This window comes from Micromys minutus (assembly GCF_963924665.1).
Source record: "Micromys minutus genome assembly, chromosome: 25".
Taxonomy (NCBI): domain Eukaryota; kingdom Metazoa; phylum Chordata; class Mammalia; order Rodentia; family Muridae; genus Micromys; species Micromys minutus.
In genome coordinates this window covers 41,170,415-41,186,089 of record NC_137960.1, presented here as the reverse complement: position 1 = coordinate 41,186,089, position 15,675 = coordinate 41,170,415, and the positions used below count along the sequence as shown (strand labels likewise).

The 15,675-nt window shown below is 47.3% G+C and overlaps 1 protein-coding gene across 1 annotated transcript in view; it reads left to right on the top strand.

The window, feature by feature from the left end:
* Positions 1 to 14,767, top strand: part of FYN (FYN proto-oncogene, Src family tyrosine kinase) — a 182,313-nt gene extending 167,546 nt beyond the window's left edge. The window contains exons 13-14 of the mRNA XM_080937860.1: positions 1,706 to 1,837; positions 13,269 to 14,767. Of these exons, the coding sequence (XP_080793986.1) occupies positions 1,706 to 1,837; positions 13,269 to 13,477 (341 nt within the window). The 3' untranslated portion in view covers positions 13,478 to 14,767. The remainder of the gene's footprint in view (positions 1 to 1,705; positions 1,838 to 13,268) is intronic.
* The last annotated feature ends 908 nt before the right edge of the window (positions 14,768 to 15,675 follow it).

Genomic DNA, 15,675 nt, shown 5'->3' with positions numbered 1-15,675 from the left:
CCCAGGCCATGCGTCCCCAGCACGTCCGGGAAGAGAGAAGCAAACTCCCATTAAAGGAAACTACATTGCTGGAAGATATCAGGGTATATTGTTAACACTGTTACGGTGTACTGTATTTAAAGCAAAATGTAATTGCTATAATTTATCACATCTGGCTATTAAAACCTCCATAAAGATTTTAATCATTTGCCACTTTTGCACATAGTAAGTTTTCATAGATGATGCTGTGACGATTCTGATGTTTATCAGCTTTCCTGTGCTTTTTAGCAGCTCCTAAGCATAATTAGTATGATTTAAACATGTTATTGTTTGCATAATTAATATAAAATCCTTGTGGTTTTCCTTTGGTCTGTTCAAGAGATGCCCAGAGCTGCTTTATAGTTGCTGACCTGACATGAAAATGCAGGCTGCTCGGTCCTTACTCTTTCCCCACCTTCTAACAGTGTGCTGAGCAGATGAGCCCTGCCCTTCCTTTAGATGTGGGGAAAAAGGAGGATTCTCCTAATGATCAGAGACACTTGAAGATGTAGTCCTACCTACTGCCTCTGAGATGAGGTGTGTGTGTGTGTGTGTGTGTGTGTGTGTGTGTGTGTGTGTGTGTGTGTATGCATTTGAATGAGAATGCCCCCCATAGGCTCATGTGTTCGAATGCTTAGCAGTCAGACTCATAAGCTGTCACCAAGGCACACCCTGTCTAAAAGTATTATTCTGCTGAACCCTCTCTGCCTGGTAGAAGAGGAGAGGAGGGAGGAAGTGGTTACACAGCGCAGAATAAAAACATCACAGGAATAACCATGGCTACCTTGGAGTGAATGGGTGGAAGGAAGGGAAAAATCAGCCATGGGCAAGATTATTTCCCCACGGTGTGTGTACGGAACAGAAAATATGGCCCATCTCAGTGTACTGTGCAGGCTATATCCATTTGCTCCAGCCTAGGGGAAGCTGGAACTTCTGTGGATTTGTGGCACCTCATAAGACCAGTCTATGATTTTATATTCCAGGGGACACAGGAGAACAGTGCGATGATCTAATCCTTGTGTGCTTATTAAAATATAGCCTTATTTGAGAGCGATATGGGTATATTCACACACACACACACACACACACACACACACACACACACACACACTGTCTTAGGCACCGTTCTGTTGCTGTGAGAGACTTCATGACCAAGGCAATTCATATAAAGGAAAGGATTTAATCAGGGATGGCTTATGGTTTAAAGGTTTAGTCCATCTTGGTGGGAACCATGAGGGTGTGCAGTCAGATATGATGCTGGAGAGGTAGCTGAGACCTCTACATCCTGGCAGCAGGAAGAAAGCCACTAGCCTGCCTTGGGCTTCTGAAACCTCAAAACACAGTGATATATTCCATCAGTAAGGCCACACCTACCCCATGTCAGGAATCGTACTCCAAATCAAGCACATCCCATTCAGTGTGATCATGGAATCATGTTCAAGAAACTAGCTCTTCTCTTCACTGACATATTAAAGGTTTTGAAGACGAACTCTTTGAAGGGAGAGTTAAAGTGATTTGCTTAAAGTCACTGAGCCAGGCCAAGGTGTAGGTCACCACAGCACCCGATATTCCTCCCCCATCTTCTTCCCACCCTGTTCCCCTGCAGATGACTTCCCAATAGTTTGGCTTCCCTCTTCACCCAGCATAGGCTCTCCAGCTCCTGAGTAACCGGGTCTTCTTTCTACAGGAGCAAAGTTCCCCATCAAGTGGACAGCCCCTGAAGCGGCCCTGTATGGAAGGTTCACAATCAAGTCTGACGTGTGGTCTTTCGGAATCTTACTCACAGAGCTGGTCACCAAAGGAAGAGTGCCATACCCAGGTAAGGACGCCAACCTGAGAAACGGGTGTCTGGTGGTTTCTGTTTAGCTTCATTTTACCGGAGTCTTGCCCAGCTGCCTCTCTAAGCCCTGTGCTCAGCCTTCTGCCAAGGTATTTAGCCAGGGGAATGTAGAACTAAGAATTGCTACGACCTGTGCACCAAATTTAATGTGCTAAGCAGCTGGTATAAATGTTCCGGTTCCCATAGGTCATGGAATTTGTCCTGTCTCGGTAGGTGCATGTATCATGGCTCCCACAGCAGAAATGTCACTGGCAGAGCCTGTGGCCAAATAAAGCTTGTAGGCATGTCTGGGAAAGAGAAGGAGGAAAGTTCCTGTTGCTTTTTGATCACACTGTAGCACTGACCCACAGAGTAAACCTGGCAGGAAGATGCCAGAATCTGTTCTCTCCAAGTCTCCAGCTCCAGATGGCCCTGGAGCAGAGATACAGGAAAGGCCGTTTAGACTGACCAACCGGTTCTCTGCCTGTGGCTGAATGACCAAAAGACACAAAGGGGGGGAGTGCGTCCTGAAGGAGCCTGCGGTTGTTCTGGACTATCAGACCCTCCTTCTCTGAAGAAGCTGTGGGTTAAGGTTATCCATGCTTAAATTCATTAACTTAGCCAGACAGGACATAAAGGGCACGCACCATTTCACCTCCACACTTACTGGTTTCAGTGCAGGGACTGCTTTGTGAAATGTTAAGGACATATTTTTCAGTTACCGCCGAGCAGAGGAAGAGCATAGCTAGCGCACTCTCTCTGTTCCCTGTCTTTTAAAAAGGAGCTTTTAAAAAGAAAGAAAAGGAGAAGCCCACAGTGATGGAACCGATAGCAGAGATTAATGAGGAATGTAGGTCTCTTGCAAATCCTGGGCTTGTAATCGTATCTCTGCAGTCAGGAGCCAGCGAGAGCCGATTAATTTGTAATCCCTTTGTTCATTTTGTCTGATTGTTTCTGGTCATCGTCAGAGAACAGAGGAGTGTTCATAAAGAGCCTCTCTGTCTAGGCTAGTACAGCCTCAAGACCTCTAAGGGGGAAGGTTGGCACCGAGTTACAATTAACAGTGCCAATCTCTGAAGCCTCAGCCCGGGCGTTGGGAGGTGTGGGTGTATAAGTCTACTTTATTGATGCTGTTGCTGCTGCTGCTGTGGCTGCTTCCGGCATGCACAAGTGGGCAGACACTCTGGGAATAGTCCACCGGCAGAGAAGAAAGGGCTGCCCAGGAGGGGGTAGGGCCCAGCATGGGTGCTTTTGAATTGCTTCTCAAGGATGAAAATATACCATCTCCAGGTTTTAAAGATGAGAAGGCACCTTTTTAAAAAAAAAAAATTATTATTGTCTACATTTTGAACTAATTTCTTCCTGATCTCCCCAGGTTTATAGACACCCAGTGTGTTAAAAGCAATCACGGGAAAAGGTTAATGTTGTTTTGCATTTCCATGAAGCCTTCTCTTTCAGTAACACAAAGCTTTTTGTTCCTGGGTCTCACACACACACACACACACACACACACACACACACACACATACACACACACACACACACACACATACACACACACACACACAAACACGGAGGCCAAGACAAAGACGTGCAGGTGGGGGCTCAGAAGAAGAAATATTTGGAGACCAGGGTTTTGTCAGGTTGGGTTTTAGCACAAAGAAAACAACGTAGGTATACAAGTTAGAGTGGATTCATTTCCTCAGTATCATTCTGTGTGACTTGGCCTAGCGTTTGTTCCCTTGGGGAACAGCACAAGTGAGCCATTCAGCTCTCGGATGGCACTGATGAGTTCCTGTCCCCAAGCAGGTACTGTTAGAGCTGGAGGGGAAATGGTGAACCAGTGAATAGACCTGTGCCCGCGGAGCATTACTGTGCCCAAGGATTACTCAGATGTGTGTAATGTGTGTGCTCCCCATGTATGGAGGATGGATTACGCAGACGTGTGTAATGTGTGTGCTTCCCATGTATGGAGGATGGATTACGCAGACGTGTGTAATGTGTGTGCTCCCCATGTATGGAGGATGGATTACGCAGACGTGTGTAATGTGTGTGCTCCCCAACCTTAACTCTCATTATATGGCAGGAGCAGGGATAAAAGATAAGAGATAGGCCCTGCACTGAGAGACCCATGAGGAGACCAGAGGCCTTCAGTGGGAACTGGGTCCAGCACAGTGTGTTCATGCCTGGAAGTAAGAGCTGATCTGTCACAGGCTTCCATAAATGCACCTGTCTGCATGGGCCGTGGGGAAGGGATGACCATGGAGTAAGATGGCCTGTCTGTCACCCAGAAAAGCTGCAAAGACCCTACTGAGCTGTAGGGGGGTCTGAGATGATGGATGGGGTGAACTGCTTAGTGGTCTTAGAAAGGGGGCGGAGCCAGTTATGAGGAACCTGCCTGCATGCTGCCGTGAAGACAGTGAAGCCCGGCAGGTTCACTTGATAGCCCAGGGAGCCCCTACAACAGAGGGCCATCCCAGACCCGTTCTCGTAGCCACAGACACTGCTAAGTCTTATTCTTAACTCAGCTATAACCATGTTCAATTGTACTTCTGAATGGGACAGAAAGTTTTAAGGGAGAAGATCGCAATTACAGGATTGCTAACCTACCAGAGGATAGCAGTTCCGGGGCACAATCCTTTCCAGTAAGCATTATCCGTGTCGCCATGGTTGTTGGTGTGGCCCAGTCTGTTAGCCTGTACTGAGGACTCACCTCCCTTCAACTCTCCTGCACTGGATCTCTCATTCCCTGCTGGTGGGAGTCCAGGAGAAAGTCCCAGTCTCTGCTTATCAGATACCTCCATTGTGCACTCTGACACAATAATTTCTCAGTTGCCTAGGATGTATTTCCAGGTAATTCTCTTCTCAGTAGTGGTGGGTAGTGGGAAACTTTCTGGGTTCCTTCATACCTGAGAATGGCCCTTTGTTCCCATGTCAGTCGGAAGGTGCTCTGGCTTGAGACAGACCGTGAAAGGAGGCGGGAACTGACTTACAAGTGAGTTTGGCAGAGCTGCCCAGACATCCCCACCCAGCACGGAAGTGAGCGCAGAAGTGAACCTGAGAAGTGAGAACTGAGGATTGCAGAGGCGTGGCCACAAGAAGGGCAGATTAGCACTTGAGCAGAGCTGTGTACACTCAGGCTACACACAATGCACTGACCAGAGCTGAGGAAGGAGAGGACACAAGAAACAGAGCAAGGGCCTTGAAGCCTTAGAGGAAATTGAAATGTTGTCCTGAGGTCAAAGGCGTGGCCAGGAGCCCACCCGCTTCCAAGATGGGTAACAGAGATGGACACCATTGGTTGTGCACCTCCATGGGGTCCAGCCTACTGTGTCTGCAGGGTGTCCGGAGTTCTTTGCATAGAGTGGAATTGCTTTCAGGCTAAGGGATGCTCATAAGTGGAAAATGGCAGTGCCTGTGCCAAAGCTGTTCCTGAGCTTGACGCATGGAACCGTTGTATTTTAATATGACATTTCACCTCCAGAAGCTTTCTCCAATTCTCCCCCCACTGCCATCACTGCCACTGCCTCTGTCCAGCTGTCACCAGTGGGTAGTGACCTCCTAATGAAACTTCCTGCCCCGGTCTCTCCCTTCCTCCCCTCGTCCTCCACCCTCCTGTCCTTGACTGCAACAGAAATGCTCCCACTCTAGTGCTGGTTAAAGGTGCCAAGGGCTTCCCTTTGCCCTCTGGGTAACTCCAGAAGGCCACTCCCTGCACAGCACCTTATCGGCTCTCCCTCATCCACAAGTACTCACTGAGCGCCTGTTCTGCATCGAGGGCTTTTCCAGACCCAAGGAGTGCAGCAGTGAAGCAACGTGAGAGTTCCTCCCTCAGGAACACTCGTCTTGAAGAAGGTACGCAGCACAAACCAATGAACTACACTGCTGGCTGGTAGCGCTGAGTGGAGCAAAGGAGGAGCGTGGTTAGGAGATGGCGACAGCGTGGCTCACTAAGAGGTTCTCGCTGAGTATAGCTGATAGGAGCTAGACAGGGCCAGGTGGGTGTATGAGGCACTGTGCACACCTCCAGGGTGGGGGCAGGGCAAAGGGATTGCAAGCAAGCAATCCTCTTTCTGTTGCTGCTTAGTTTTGAGCCTGTATTCTAGTTCCAATGTTTCTCCTTTGCCTTTCCTCCCTTCAAGCCTGCCCCGTTGTCCCTCCTTACTCCTTCAGATTTACCACCTCTTTTTTCATCTATACTGCATGTATAGATGTGTCTGAATAGACATACATATATATTTCTAAATATAGCCTGTTGAGTACGTACAGTCTTACTTAGGTTACGTTTTCGGGGCTGGCGATTCCACACTAAATGTCTAGGTGGTGTGCTTTTCCCTGGGAAGGGCCACCCCTCTAGCTCCAACTTCATCCAATTGCCTATAATTCTTTGGATAGGGTTCAGGCCTCATGGGGCTTTTCTCCCATTCAGTTGGCATGTCCATTGGTGGCCTCCTTGTTTAGGTCATGCTTAGGCAGTGATGTTGGTGAGACTTTACAGGTGTAGCTTCTGATATGACTAGGAGACACAACCTCACAGAACTCCCAGCCCCTGGCTCTTACAATCTTTCTGCCCCCTCTTTGCAATGTCCCCAGGGCCTTAGGTGTAGACGTGAGTGTGTTCTCACTGTGTGAGAAGTGAGTGGCGCTGACGGGGAGATCTGACTGACGATGTCTCTATCTCTTGAACACATGGGGAAATTTGTTTATGACAGGGCCTCACTGTGTTAGCCTAGAACCAACTACATAGACCAAGCTGACCTCACACCAGAAGCAATCTATCTGCCTGCCTCTGTCTCCTAAGCACTTTTCTTTCTCCTTCTGTCTGGAATTCCAGAAGCTCCACCTTCCTTGAGAGGAGCAGGGCACTTCCATGTCTGACTCCCAGCAGTGTCTGCCCACAGTAGACTCTGTAGACACAAATAAAGGAATGTATGAATCAAATGAGGGAGAAAATTACATTTAAAAAGAGAAAACTCATATGTTATAATTTTTTTAATGCCCATAGCTTACAGAGCCTTCAAACTGCTTGGTTATCCTCACATACGGCTAACACAGTGTGAGCGTTCCTAGCCACAAGGTAGCATCTGTCCCCAAAGTTCTGGGAAGTTGACCCCATGTTCAAATTTCATATTCCAGTAACCCGATAGGCAGAATGTCCTGGCCATACTGTGCCCTGGACTGGACAGCTGCCGTGTGCTGGCAGGGTCCAGCAGAGTGGGGCTGCTCTCTTAAGCAAATCCGTTTATCCATACATTTGATGGGCCCTCAAATCGTTCAGCAAGTGTCAGCTGCTTGACTTCCTTGAGCAGATCGAGTCACTTGGTAATGGTGTGGAGAGGTAGGGCAAGCCAGCAAAGCTGCTAGCACCTCCGTAAAGAGCTCTGCCTTCCCCCTGTGTAAGCACAGACCACACCGACAGGTGTTCCTGCATTCAGGCTGCTGACAGGGGCAGACGCTCCCTCAAGCAGGAAAGTTTGCACTTTGCAGGTAGAGGGGCCATGAGAAACAGTCTAAGAGCAACCAACCTGAGCAGAGCAAGCGCATGCAAGATCCTCAGCCTTTCCGGCCTGTGGTTTCAGCGTCAAAGCCCTTCAGTTCACTGTGCTCCTTCAGAGAGCACCGAATGCCCGTTGCCTCCCCTGCAAGGTTTCCCTCGGCTGACATGGCTGATAAGAGGAAGAGGACAGGAGCTGTGTGAGAAGCTGGAAGGCACTGGGAAGGGGCGAGGCCCTTTCCCAGGACAGCCTGGATGCAGCACACTGCTGCTGTCTGGTCTTAGCTGTGGGTCAGCCTCCTGCCTCCAGCGCTGGTACCTCCACCCTCTATTTTTTCACCTTTCTCTTCAGAGGACAGAGGAGTTCTTTATAATACTGTGTTATCAAAAGCTCAGGCCTATAATCCCAGCCCTTGGGAGTCAGGGGCAGGAGGATTACTGTTAGTTTGAGGTCAGCCTGGGCTACATAGCAAAATCTTGTCTCCAAAAGTAAAGAAAAAGAAAACAAGGAAAGAAACACCCAGAGAGTATAATACTGTTTTATCCACGTCAAATAAACCTTTGTGTGTTGCAGTTTCCCCAGCTGTCCTTCCTGATTTTATTAATACAGTGGTTTTAATAAAAACAGCTGCCCCAGGTGATGGGAGAGATGGGCAACAGTAAACAGAACTAGTAATTATTGTGTCTGCTCAGGGTCAGTCCTTCATTTCTACCTGTGCCCTCTGGTCAGCATGCCTCTGCCCCACATTTGTACTCTGATCCATGAAGCAGCTCTCAAAGCCTCCCGGTTGCTCCCGTAAGAAGGGAAAACACTGGATAATCTGATAACGCGTTCCTCGGTGCAGTGCAGGCTTGCTGAGCAAGCACCATTAACTCCGCCATCCTTTCTCTCAGCGCCCATGTGGCAGCTCTCAACAGCAAGCGGACAGATGGGTTTTTAAGAGAGCCTATACAGGGAAGCGAGGGGCCTCATCCGTACACAGCATAGTATTCCCTTTGGATGAAAAGCTCAATTTGCAAAAGAAGTTTGATATCAGATAGCCTGAGCATCATCCCCATTGGTATAACATTTATTTACACCGTGCGTATGTCCAGATTCCTACAGCCATGGTGAAATCTATGAGAAAATTAACCCCTAACTACAGCTATGGCTGCTCTGAGGTACCTTGAGAAGCTACACAAATGGGAAGCAGTAAAATGTTAATACTTCTTTGGTAAGACCTTATCCCAAGACCTTGTCCTAAGCAATGGATAGCAAGGTGTTTGCTTAAGAAAAAGAGACGCTGGGGCTGGAGCAAATCAGGTCCCCTGCCAAGAGTAGGAAGTGACAACCATTCAGTGTCTGCCTGTAGAAGTGACTTTTATTCCTTCCCTCAAGAACCAGAAAAAAAAAAGAAGGGAGGCTCTACTGAGTTCTTGTACAACTCAAGGATTAATACTGATGCCTACAAGAAAAGGAGAGGCAAGAACCCAAAGGATGGGGGGGGGGACATACATACATGTAAAAGTCCTCGTTGGCAACTGCACAACGTCTGGATTTGAAAGGAAGAGTAATACCGTGATAACATCAAGAAGCGAGTTCGGTCACTTGGCCAGAGGCTCGCAGCTGCAGTGAGAACGGAAGGACTGGAGCTGTAACAGCCATGACCATGTTTGAAATCACCAAAGAGTTGAAAGGAGCTACAGGTTGTGGAGATCCGTGAACTCATGGGTCCTAGGAGAGTGACCTCTGCAGGGAAAGAGGGGAGACGTGCTGTTCTCCTGAACTGTGGGAGCACAGAAGAGAGTTGAGACCAAACTGGGTAATGGGTATTTTTTAGATTACCATAGTGTACTTAACTATAGTACTGTTTATGAATTGAAAACCCACTGAATCCTTGCCGAGACAGAACCATCACAAAGGTTTGTCGGGAAACCACCCATTGTATTCTGGCCTCTGCTTGGCTGGGGAAGTACCAGGTCTGCAGGACCGCCCATTGTATTCTGGCCTCTGGTTGGCTGAGGAAGTACCAGGTCTGCAGGACCGCCCATTGTATTCTGGCCTCTGGTTGGCTGGGGAAGTACCAGGTCTGCAGGACCGCCCATTGTATTCTGGCCTCTGGTTGGCTGAGGAAGTACCAGGTCTGCAGGACCGCCCATTGTATTCTGGCCTCTGGTTGGTTGGAAGGCAGCTAGCTTCATTGCGCTTGTCACTCAGCCAGTTGCCATGTCTAAAAGCCTGCTTTTTCGGCAAAGCAGTCATTGGTATGTGTCTGTTTCAATCCGTGCGTAGAATTGTTCATATTCTCCCTGGACTTTGGGAAGTCTGGAGAGAGTACATGGAAAGAAAGGAGAAATGGAATGGGGTGGGGTGCTCGGGAAAGGAGGTAGCAAGCTTCTTATCAAAGTTACAGTGTGACTTTCGGTCCGACCAGTCATCACTGCGTATACTGAGGCATGACTCCGTCCCATGGCTACAGCTACCCAGGAAGGAGGCCTTCTTAGCAAATCTGACATTCTGTTTCAGGTTGTCACCTCTGCTATGTCCAAGTCTTGGGAAGAGCACTGGAAAAATAGGCTTGACCCAAATGGCCAGTTAAACTTTCCATTGGCAGAGACTGAATTAAAAGTTTAGAGAAAGGAAATATTTCCATTTGAGGAGTTTGGTTTTTTTAATGAAATAAACCATTTACTGACAAAGGATTCATGGAACCATGGGAAAGTGCTTAACTGAATTCTGCGATGCTGTGCTGGGCACTCAGTGCCAGGCTAAAGCCTAGAGATGTATTTCGGGAGTGGCTGGAGCTTCTTCCTAGACCCTAGATTCCAGGGACAATCTACTATGATACCTCTGGTTTTCTCCAGGGGCTCCTGGCAGGAACCAGAACAAGGGAGATTCCTGCAGACTCAAGCTGTGTAGTTCCAGAAACACCATGAAACTAAGAGTTTATCTACTTAATTGTGTAGCGAGGAATTGCTTGAGAGAGTGTCACCCTCTGTGTATGGTGTGTTCTTGACTCTATAGGCTGTCTGGAACAGTGATAGCTTTGGGCCCCAGCTTCTCAGCCAGCAACCTCCCCAACTCCCCAGAAGCAAATACACATTGGAATCAGGGATTTTTTTAGAAGTCAGTGCACTGACATGTTCCATAAGTCAGTAGGAGAGTCTGGGGGGAGATGGGAGGAAGGACTCGAAGGGTTCACAACAGGGAGGCTTGTGGCTGGTTCATGTTTGTAGAAAATTTTAATCTCTAGCCACCTTTGACCATTTAGTTCCCAGATAAAAGACAAACACATATTTATATTTACAATAAGTCTCAATTAGCACTAGAGCTGGACAGATACCTAACCTCTGTGCTATTAGAATCAGCTTTCCTATTGATAACCATGAGTTATTACTTACTAAGTTTCATTTGGGGTGCTCTTAACTCCTGTTGGCCAGCCTCGGGGCTATGGTTTCAGCTTCCTAATCTATGGCAGTTTCTCCTTCCTCCTCCACCTTTCCCTCCACCTCATTCCTTCTTGTTCTCCACCCCAAGCCCACAAAACTTAAACCCCACCTATATCTTTTCTGCCTAGCTTTTGGCTGTTGGCTTTTTTATTAACCAATCAGAAATAACTTGGGGAGGGTCACAGATCTACATGAAGAATCCAGGTCTTGAACACACACATACACACTACACACACAGACATACACACTACACACATACACTGCATACATGCTCAGTACACACACACACACACACATACACACACATACACACACACTTAACATTACAATACAGCAAGGCCAAACCTAAACAGGTCCAGGTCTGTTATGCCACCAAGTGAGTTACAAAAGTGTTCTGTTGTCCTGAGCTTACTGGGGTTCAGGACTGTTCCTGAGGAAATGCTAGCCTTGTCCCTTACCCTTTTTGTCTGGAGCACCTCAGTTAAGGGCTGCAGTCCGCACACCTTCCCTTGCCTTCAGCTCTCCACCTAGATCCTGGATCCTCAGCATTTGGAGGAGGATCTGAGCTAGTTGGCTGCTGGGAACATCCAACAGAAGAAAATACTCCCACACTGTACTCTGAGCTCTCCCAAGGCCAGGGGCTAGCCTGCGAGAGTGAAGTTGTTTAGTCATATTGAAGGTCTGCTTAGACACAGCCAAAGGAATGCTGGATTTTGTCACCACCAGAAACTATAAGGCTAGACAATAAAAAAGCATCCTACAAAGATTTGGACATTCAGGTGACTGAAATAGTTGTCATCCAGGAAGACCTAGCTAGGATAGGTCCAGCTTCTAAGGTGAGAATTAATTACCTACCAACCCAGAATGCTGGGTGCTTCCTGCAGAGGCAAACAGGAACTCCCTCTGGCCAAGTGACAGGTTCTGACCTGATGGTCTCCTCCTCCCCCAGAATTAAAGATGTCATCATGAATATTATGTGGGTTCCTTACTAGTGACAACCCTGAGTCTTGTGCTGGAGATCACAGCAGATCTTGCTGCTGTAAACTGTCAGGAGTTAGGGAAGATTTTAGCTGACAGGCTCACAGGGTCCTGGCGCAGAGAGAAAACAATAAAGGGGAGAGAGAAAGCCTGGAAGCATCTGAGACGGGAGTCACACTGAGCAAGGTATTTCCTGCACTGCCAAGAAGAGCAGCCTCCCATGATGCCTTCTGCTGCCCAGCCTGAGAGTCAGCATTAGGCAGCTCCTGCAGAGGGGCAGGGAGGTCGGTAGATGGGATGATGGCGTCATCCACAAGCAAAGTCCTGGAGACACTCTGTCACAGTTCCCAAACCTCAGAGCACGGTGGGGTCACCAGGCCAGATGGTGCCAAGCCCTGCTGGCATGAAGGCGAACTTCAGACACTGCGCCCAAGCATGAGGAAATGGATCTTGTAGCTCAGCACGTAGACCTGTTGCTTTCATTCTGTACGGTGCTCGTGTGCTTTGTTCACACAACGTTATCTTATTTTTTTTTTTTGTAATTCACATTGGTGTTCTGCCTGCGTATATGTCTGTGTGCGGGTGTATGTATGTCCCTGGAACTGGAGTTACAGACAGTCGTGAACTCATGGCCATATGGGTGCTGGGATTTGAACCTGAATCCTTTGGAAGAACAGCCAGTACTCTTAACCACTAAGCCATCTCTCTACTTCCAAAGATTTCTTTTTAATTGTGTTTGTGTAAGGATATATGCATGTAAGTACAGGTATCTGCTGAGTCCGGAGGTGACAGATCCTCTGGAACTGAAATGACAGGCTGCCTAGCGTGCATGCTGGGAATTGAACTTGAGTACTTTGCAAGAGCAGACACGCTATCAACCATGAAGCCATCTCTCCCCTATTCCTCTGTTTTATCTTTCTGCTGGGGTATAGTTTACCCATAACAAATGTTAGTTTTAAAATATACTATACTTGCGTGAGTTTTGACTAATGAAACTTGATAGTTCACACATAGTAGACTGGGGTCATGGGCTGCAGCCTGTATTATTTTCATGGCAGAGCATGATTCCCAACCTGGTTTTGTTTTAAACCCTTTGTTTCAATGGCATAAGTAGGATGGAGCTTGCATGTAGCATACACAAGCAGAAATATTTGCTGCTGGTCCTTCACAGGAAAAGGTGGGCATTTAACACATGGTGTCTCTCACCTCTGGGCTCCTTCTGCCCCACCCCCACCGGTGCGCAGCAACCACTGATCTGGTTTCTATCACGCAGCCTTTGGCCTTTCTAGGGTCTTACATAGGTGAAATCCTACCGTGTGCAGCCTTTTGTGTCTGGCTTCTTTCCTCTGGGGGCTCACTGTCTGGACTTTGCCATCTATGAGTTCTCCATGCCCTTCGTCCTACTTGTTCTCGGTGCCATAACCTCTTAGAGGCACGGTTCCCTCCCTAAGAGAGTGGACGGCCTCCGTATGCTGTAACCACGTGCGCCGTGGTAGAAGAGCCCGTTCTCACTGCGCCTTGTCTTCACAGGCATGAATAACCGGGAGGTGCTGGAGCAGGTGGAGAGAGGCTACAGGATGCCCTGCCCACAGGACTGCCCGATCTCCCTGCACGAGCTCATGATCCACTGCTGGAAAAAGGATCCGGAGGAGCGCCCCACTTTCGAGTACTTGCAGGGCTTCCTGGAGGACTACTTTACCGCCACAGAGCCCCAATATCAGCCCGGTGAAAACCTGTGAGAGCCTGCGCTTCAGAGGCCTCCCCACCCCTCCCCATTAGCTTCCAATTCCGTAGCCAGCTGCCCCGGAGCAGCGAGAACCGTCCAGGATCAGATTGCATGTGACTCTGAAGCTGACGAACTTCCACGGCCCTCATTACCGACACTTGTCCCCCAGTCCGAACCTCCTCTGTGAAGCATCCGAGACAGAACCGTGTTAGTTCTCAGACTTGGAAATGCATTGTATCGATGTGATGTCAAAGCCAAACCTGTTCCGTGTAAATAGCCGTGCCAACGACCCTCGTGCTCTCCTTTTCTAAAAAAGCGAAAAGCAGATCCTATGTGGTTTTAACTCTGTCTTCACCCGATTCAACTAAAAAAAAAAGTATTATTTTCCAAAAGTGGCCTCTTTGTCTAAAACAATAAAATTTTTTTTCATGTTTTAACAAAAAAATGATCAGGACAGGTGTTTGGGTTTTTTTTCCCTTTTTTTATACATATGATATATATGTTAACATATGTTCCTGTACATACACCACGTGGGTGCTACCATGGAGACTGTGGCCAGCACACAGCTACAGGACCAGAGTGAGGATGACGGCAGAAACCTGCCATGAAAGCAGGGCTGTCATCCTGAAAGCCGGTGGCCTCGTCCTTTTGTTTTTGTTTTTTTTTTTAAAACTTCTACGAAGCATGATTTTCCCTCTTCATTTGGATTGTATTTTTTTTTTCTTGTTCCCAGTCATACCTGTAGATTGTTCATGTGACTTTTTTCAGGTCCCTGAGCCGAGTTCACAAGTCTTAGCGCCAGTTTTTGCTCCAGCGAACTGTGATTCGTTCTTGAAACTTAGGAGGGAGCAGTTGAAGCAAGAAGCAGGCCCCACTTCTCCGGGAGCTACAAGATGGACACCACACAACTTCCTGTAGCAATATGAATGCTGAAGGGTTCTCACGTGTTTTCCTTTTATTTAATGAATCTTGTAACCACATTTAAATGGTCTAAACCCATAGCACGGTAGTCATGGCAACCTACTAAACTTTTTCATGCAACTAAAAATTTGGGGGAAGGCAAGGGTGGGGGGTTGTACATGTCCCATTGTAAAATAAGTGTTTTAATGTCCTGTACTGCTAATGAATGATTTTCCGCATCAGGAGTACTCCAGGAAATAACTATGCACTACTTTACATTTCACGGGGGTGCACAGAACACAGTATTACATTTTTAGTTGCTGTTTGTACCAACCTCGAATTACGTGTTTAACAGCAAATCAATTCCTATTTCTATTGAGTTTTTTAATACTGACTAGCAATTCTGAAGTCTTAATTTCTTTTTTTTGTTAATGATTTATTTGTGAGTTTACATTTTTAAATTGTTTAACTTTCCTAACTTAGTAATTAAAAAGAGAGCATTTTACATTTGAAAAAACAATTTGTTTATTTGTGTCCATCACAGAAGGTACCCTAAGCACTCTGTGACATACCTGGCCTGTACCAGACGGTGAGGAAGCACCTGGTAAGTCGGGCCACTGTGCAGTGATTTCCAAATAACAGAACTTCTGGAGACCTTCCCTACCAAAAGGCAAAGCAATTATCTGACTTACTCGGGGATTGGTTAAAGCAGAATTGGGTATCCTTGAGCGCCATGATTGATCCCGTATTCTCGCTAGAATTTACTTTTGCATTAGTTGTACAGGAAACACAGTCAGTCTTGGTCTCAAGTCATAAATGCATTTCCAAGTATCCTTCTACTTCTAAAATGAAGTCGCTAAGCAGGCGCCCACATGGCAGGGTGCAGAGGGTGGCAGATGCATTGCGTAGCCATCCAGGCCTGGATATACCATGGTTCCCTGCAGAGCTCTGAGCAGCAGCTGCATCTGCCCTGCAGGCCAGCGTGTCTACAGAAGAGGTGCAGACAAGACGCTCTCCAAGGGCCTGGCAGTCCTACCTTCTTAAGACTCCAAGGCCACCAGTGTCACACGGAGCCACGTAAGGAGGAAAGCTTTTTATTGATGATGAAGTAATATTTGCCTTTAGAAAAGATTATAGCATTTTGTGGGGAAGATGAAACATTCTGTAAGTCAAAATTGTTTCTATTTTGTCAGTGAATACCATTGATAGCGATTCAGAGACATACTAGGTACAGTTTTTATCATGTAGGGCTAGTCATTCACTAGTTCTGAATTTTTTTTAAATAATTTTATTTTAAATTCTCATTTTACA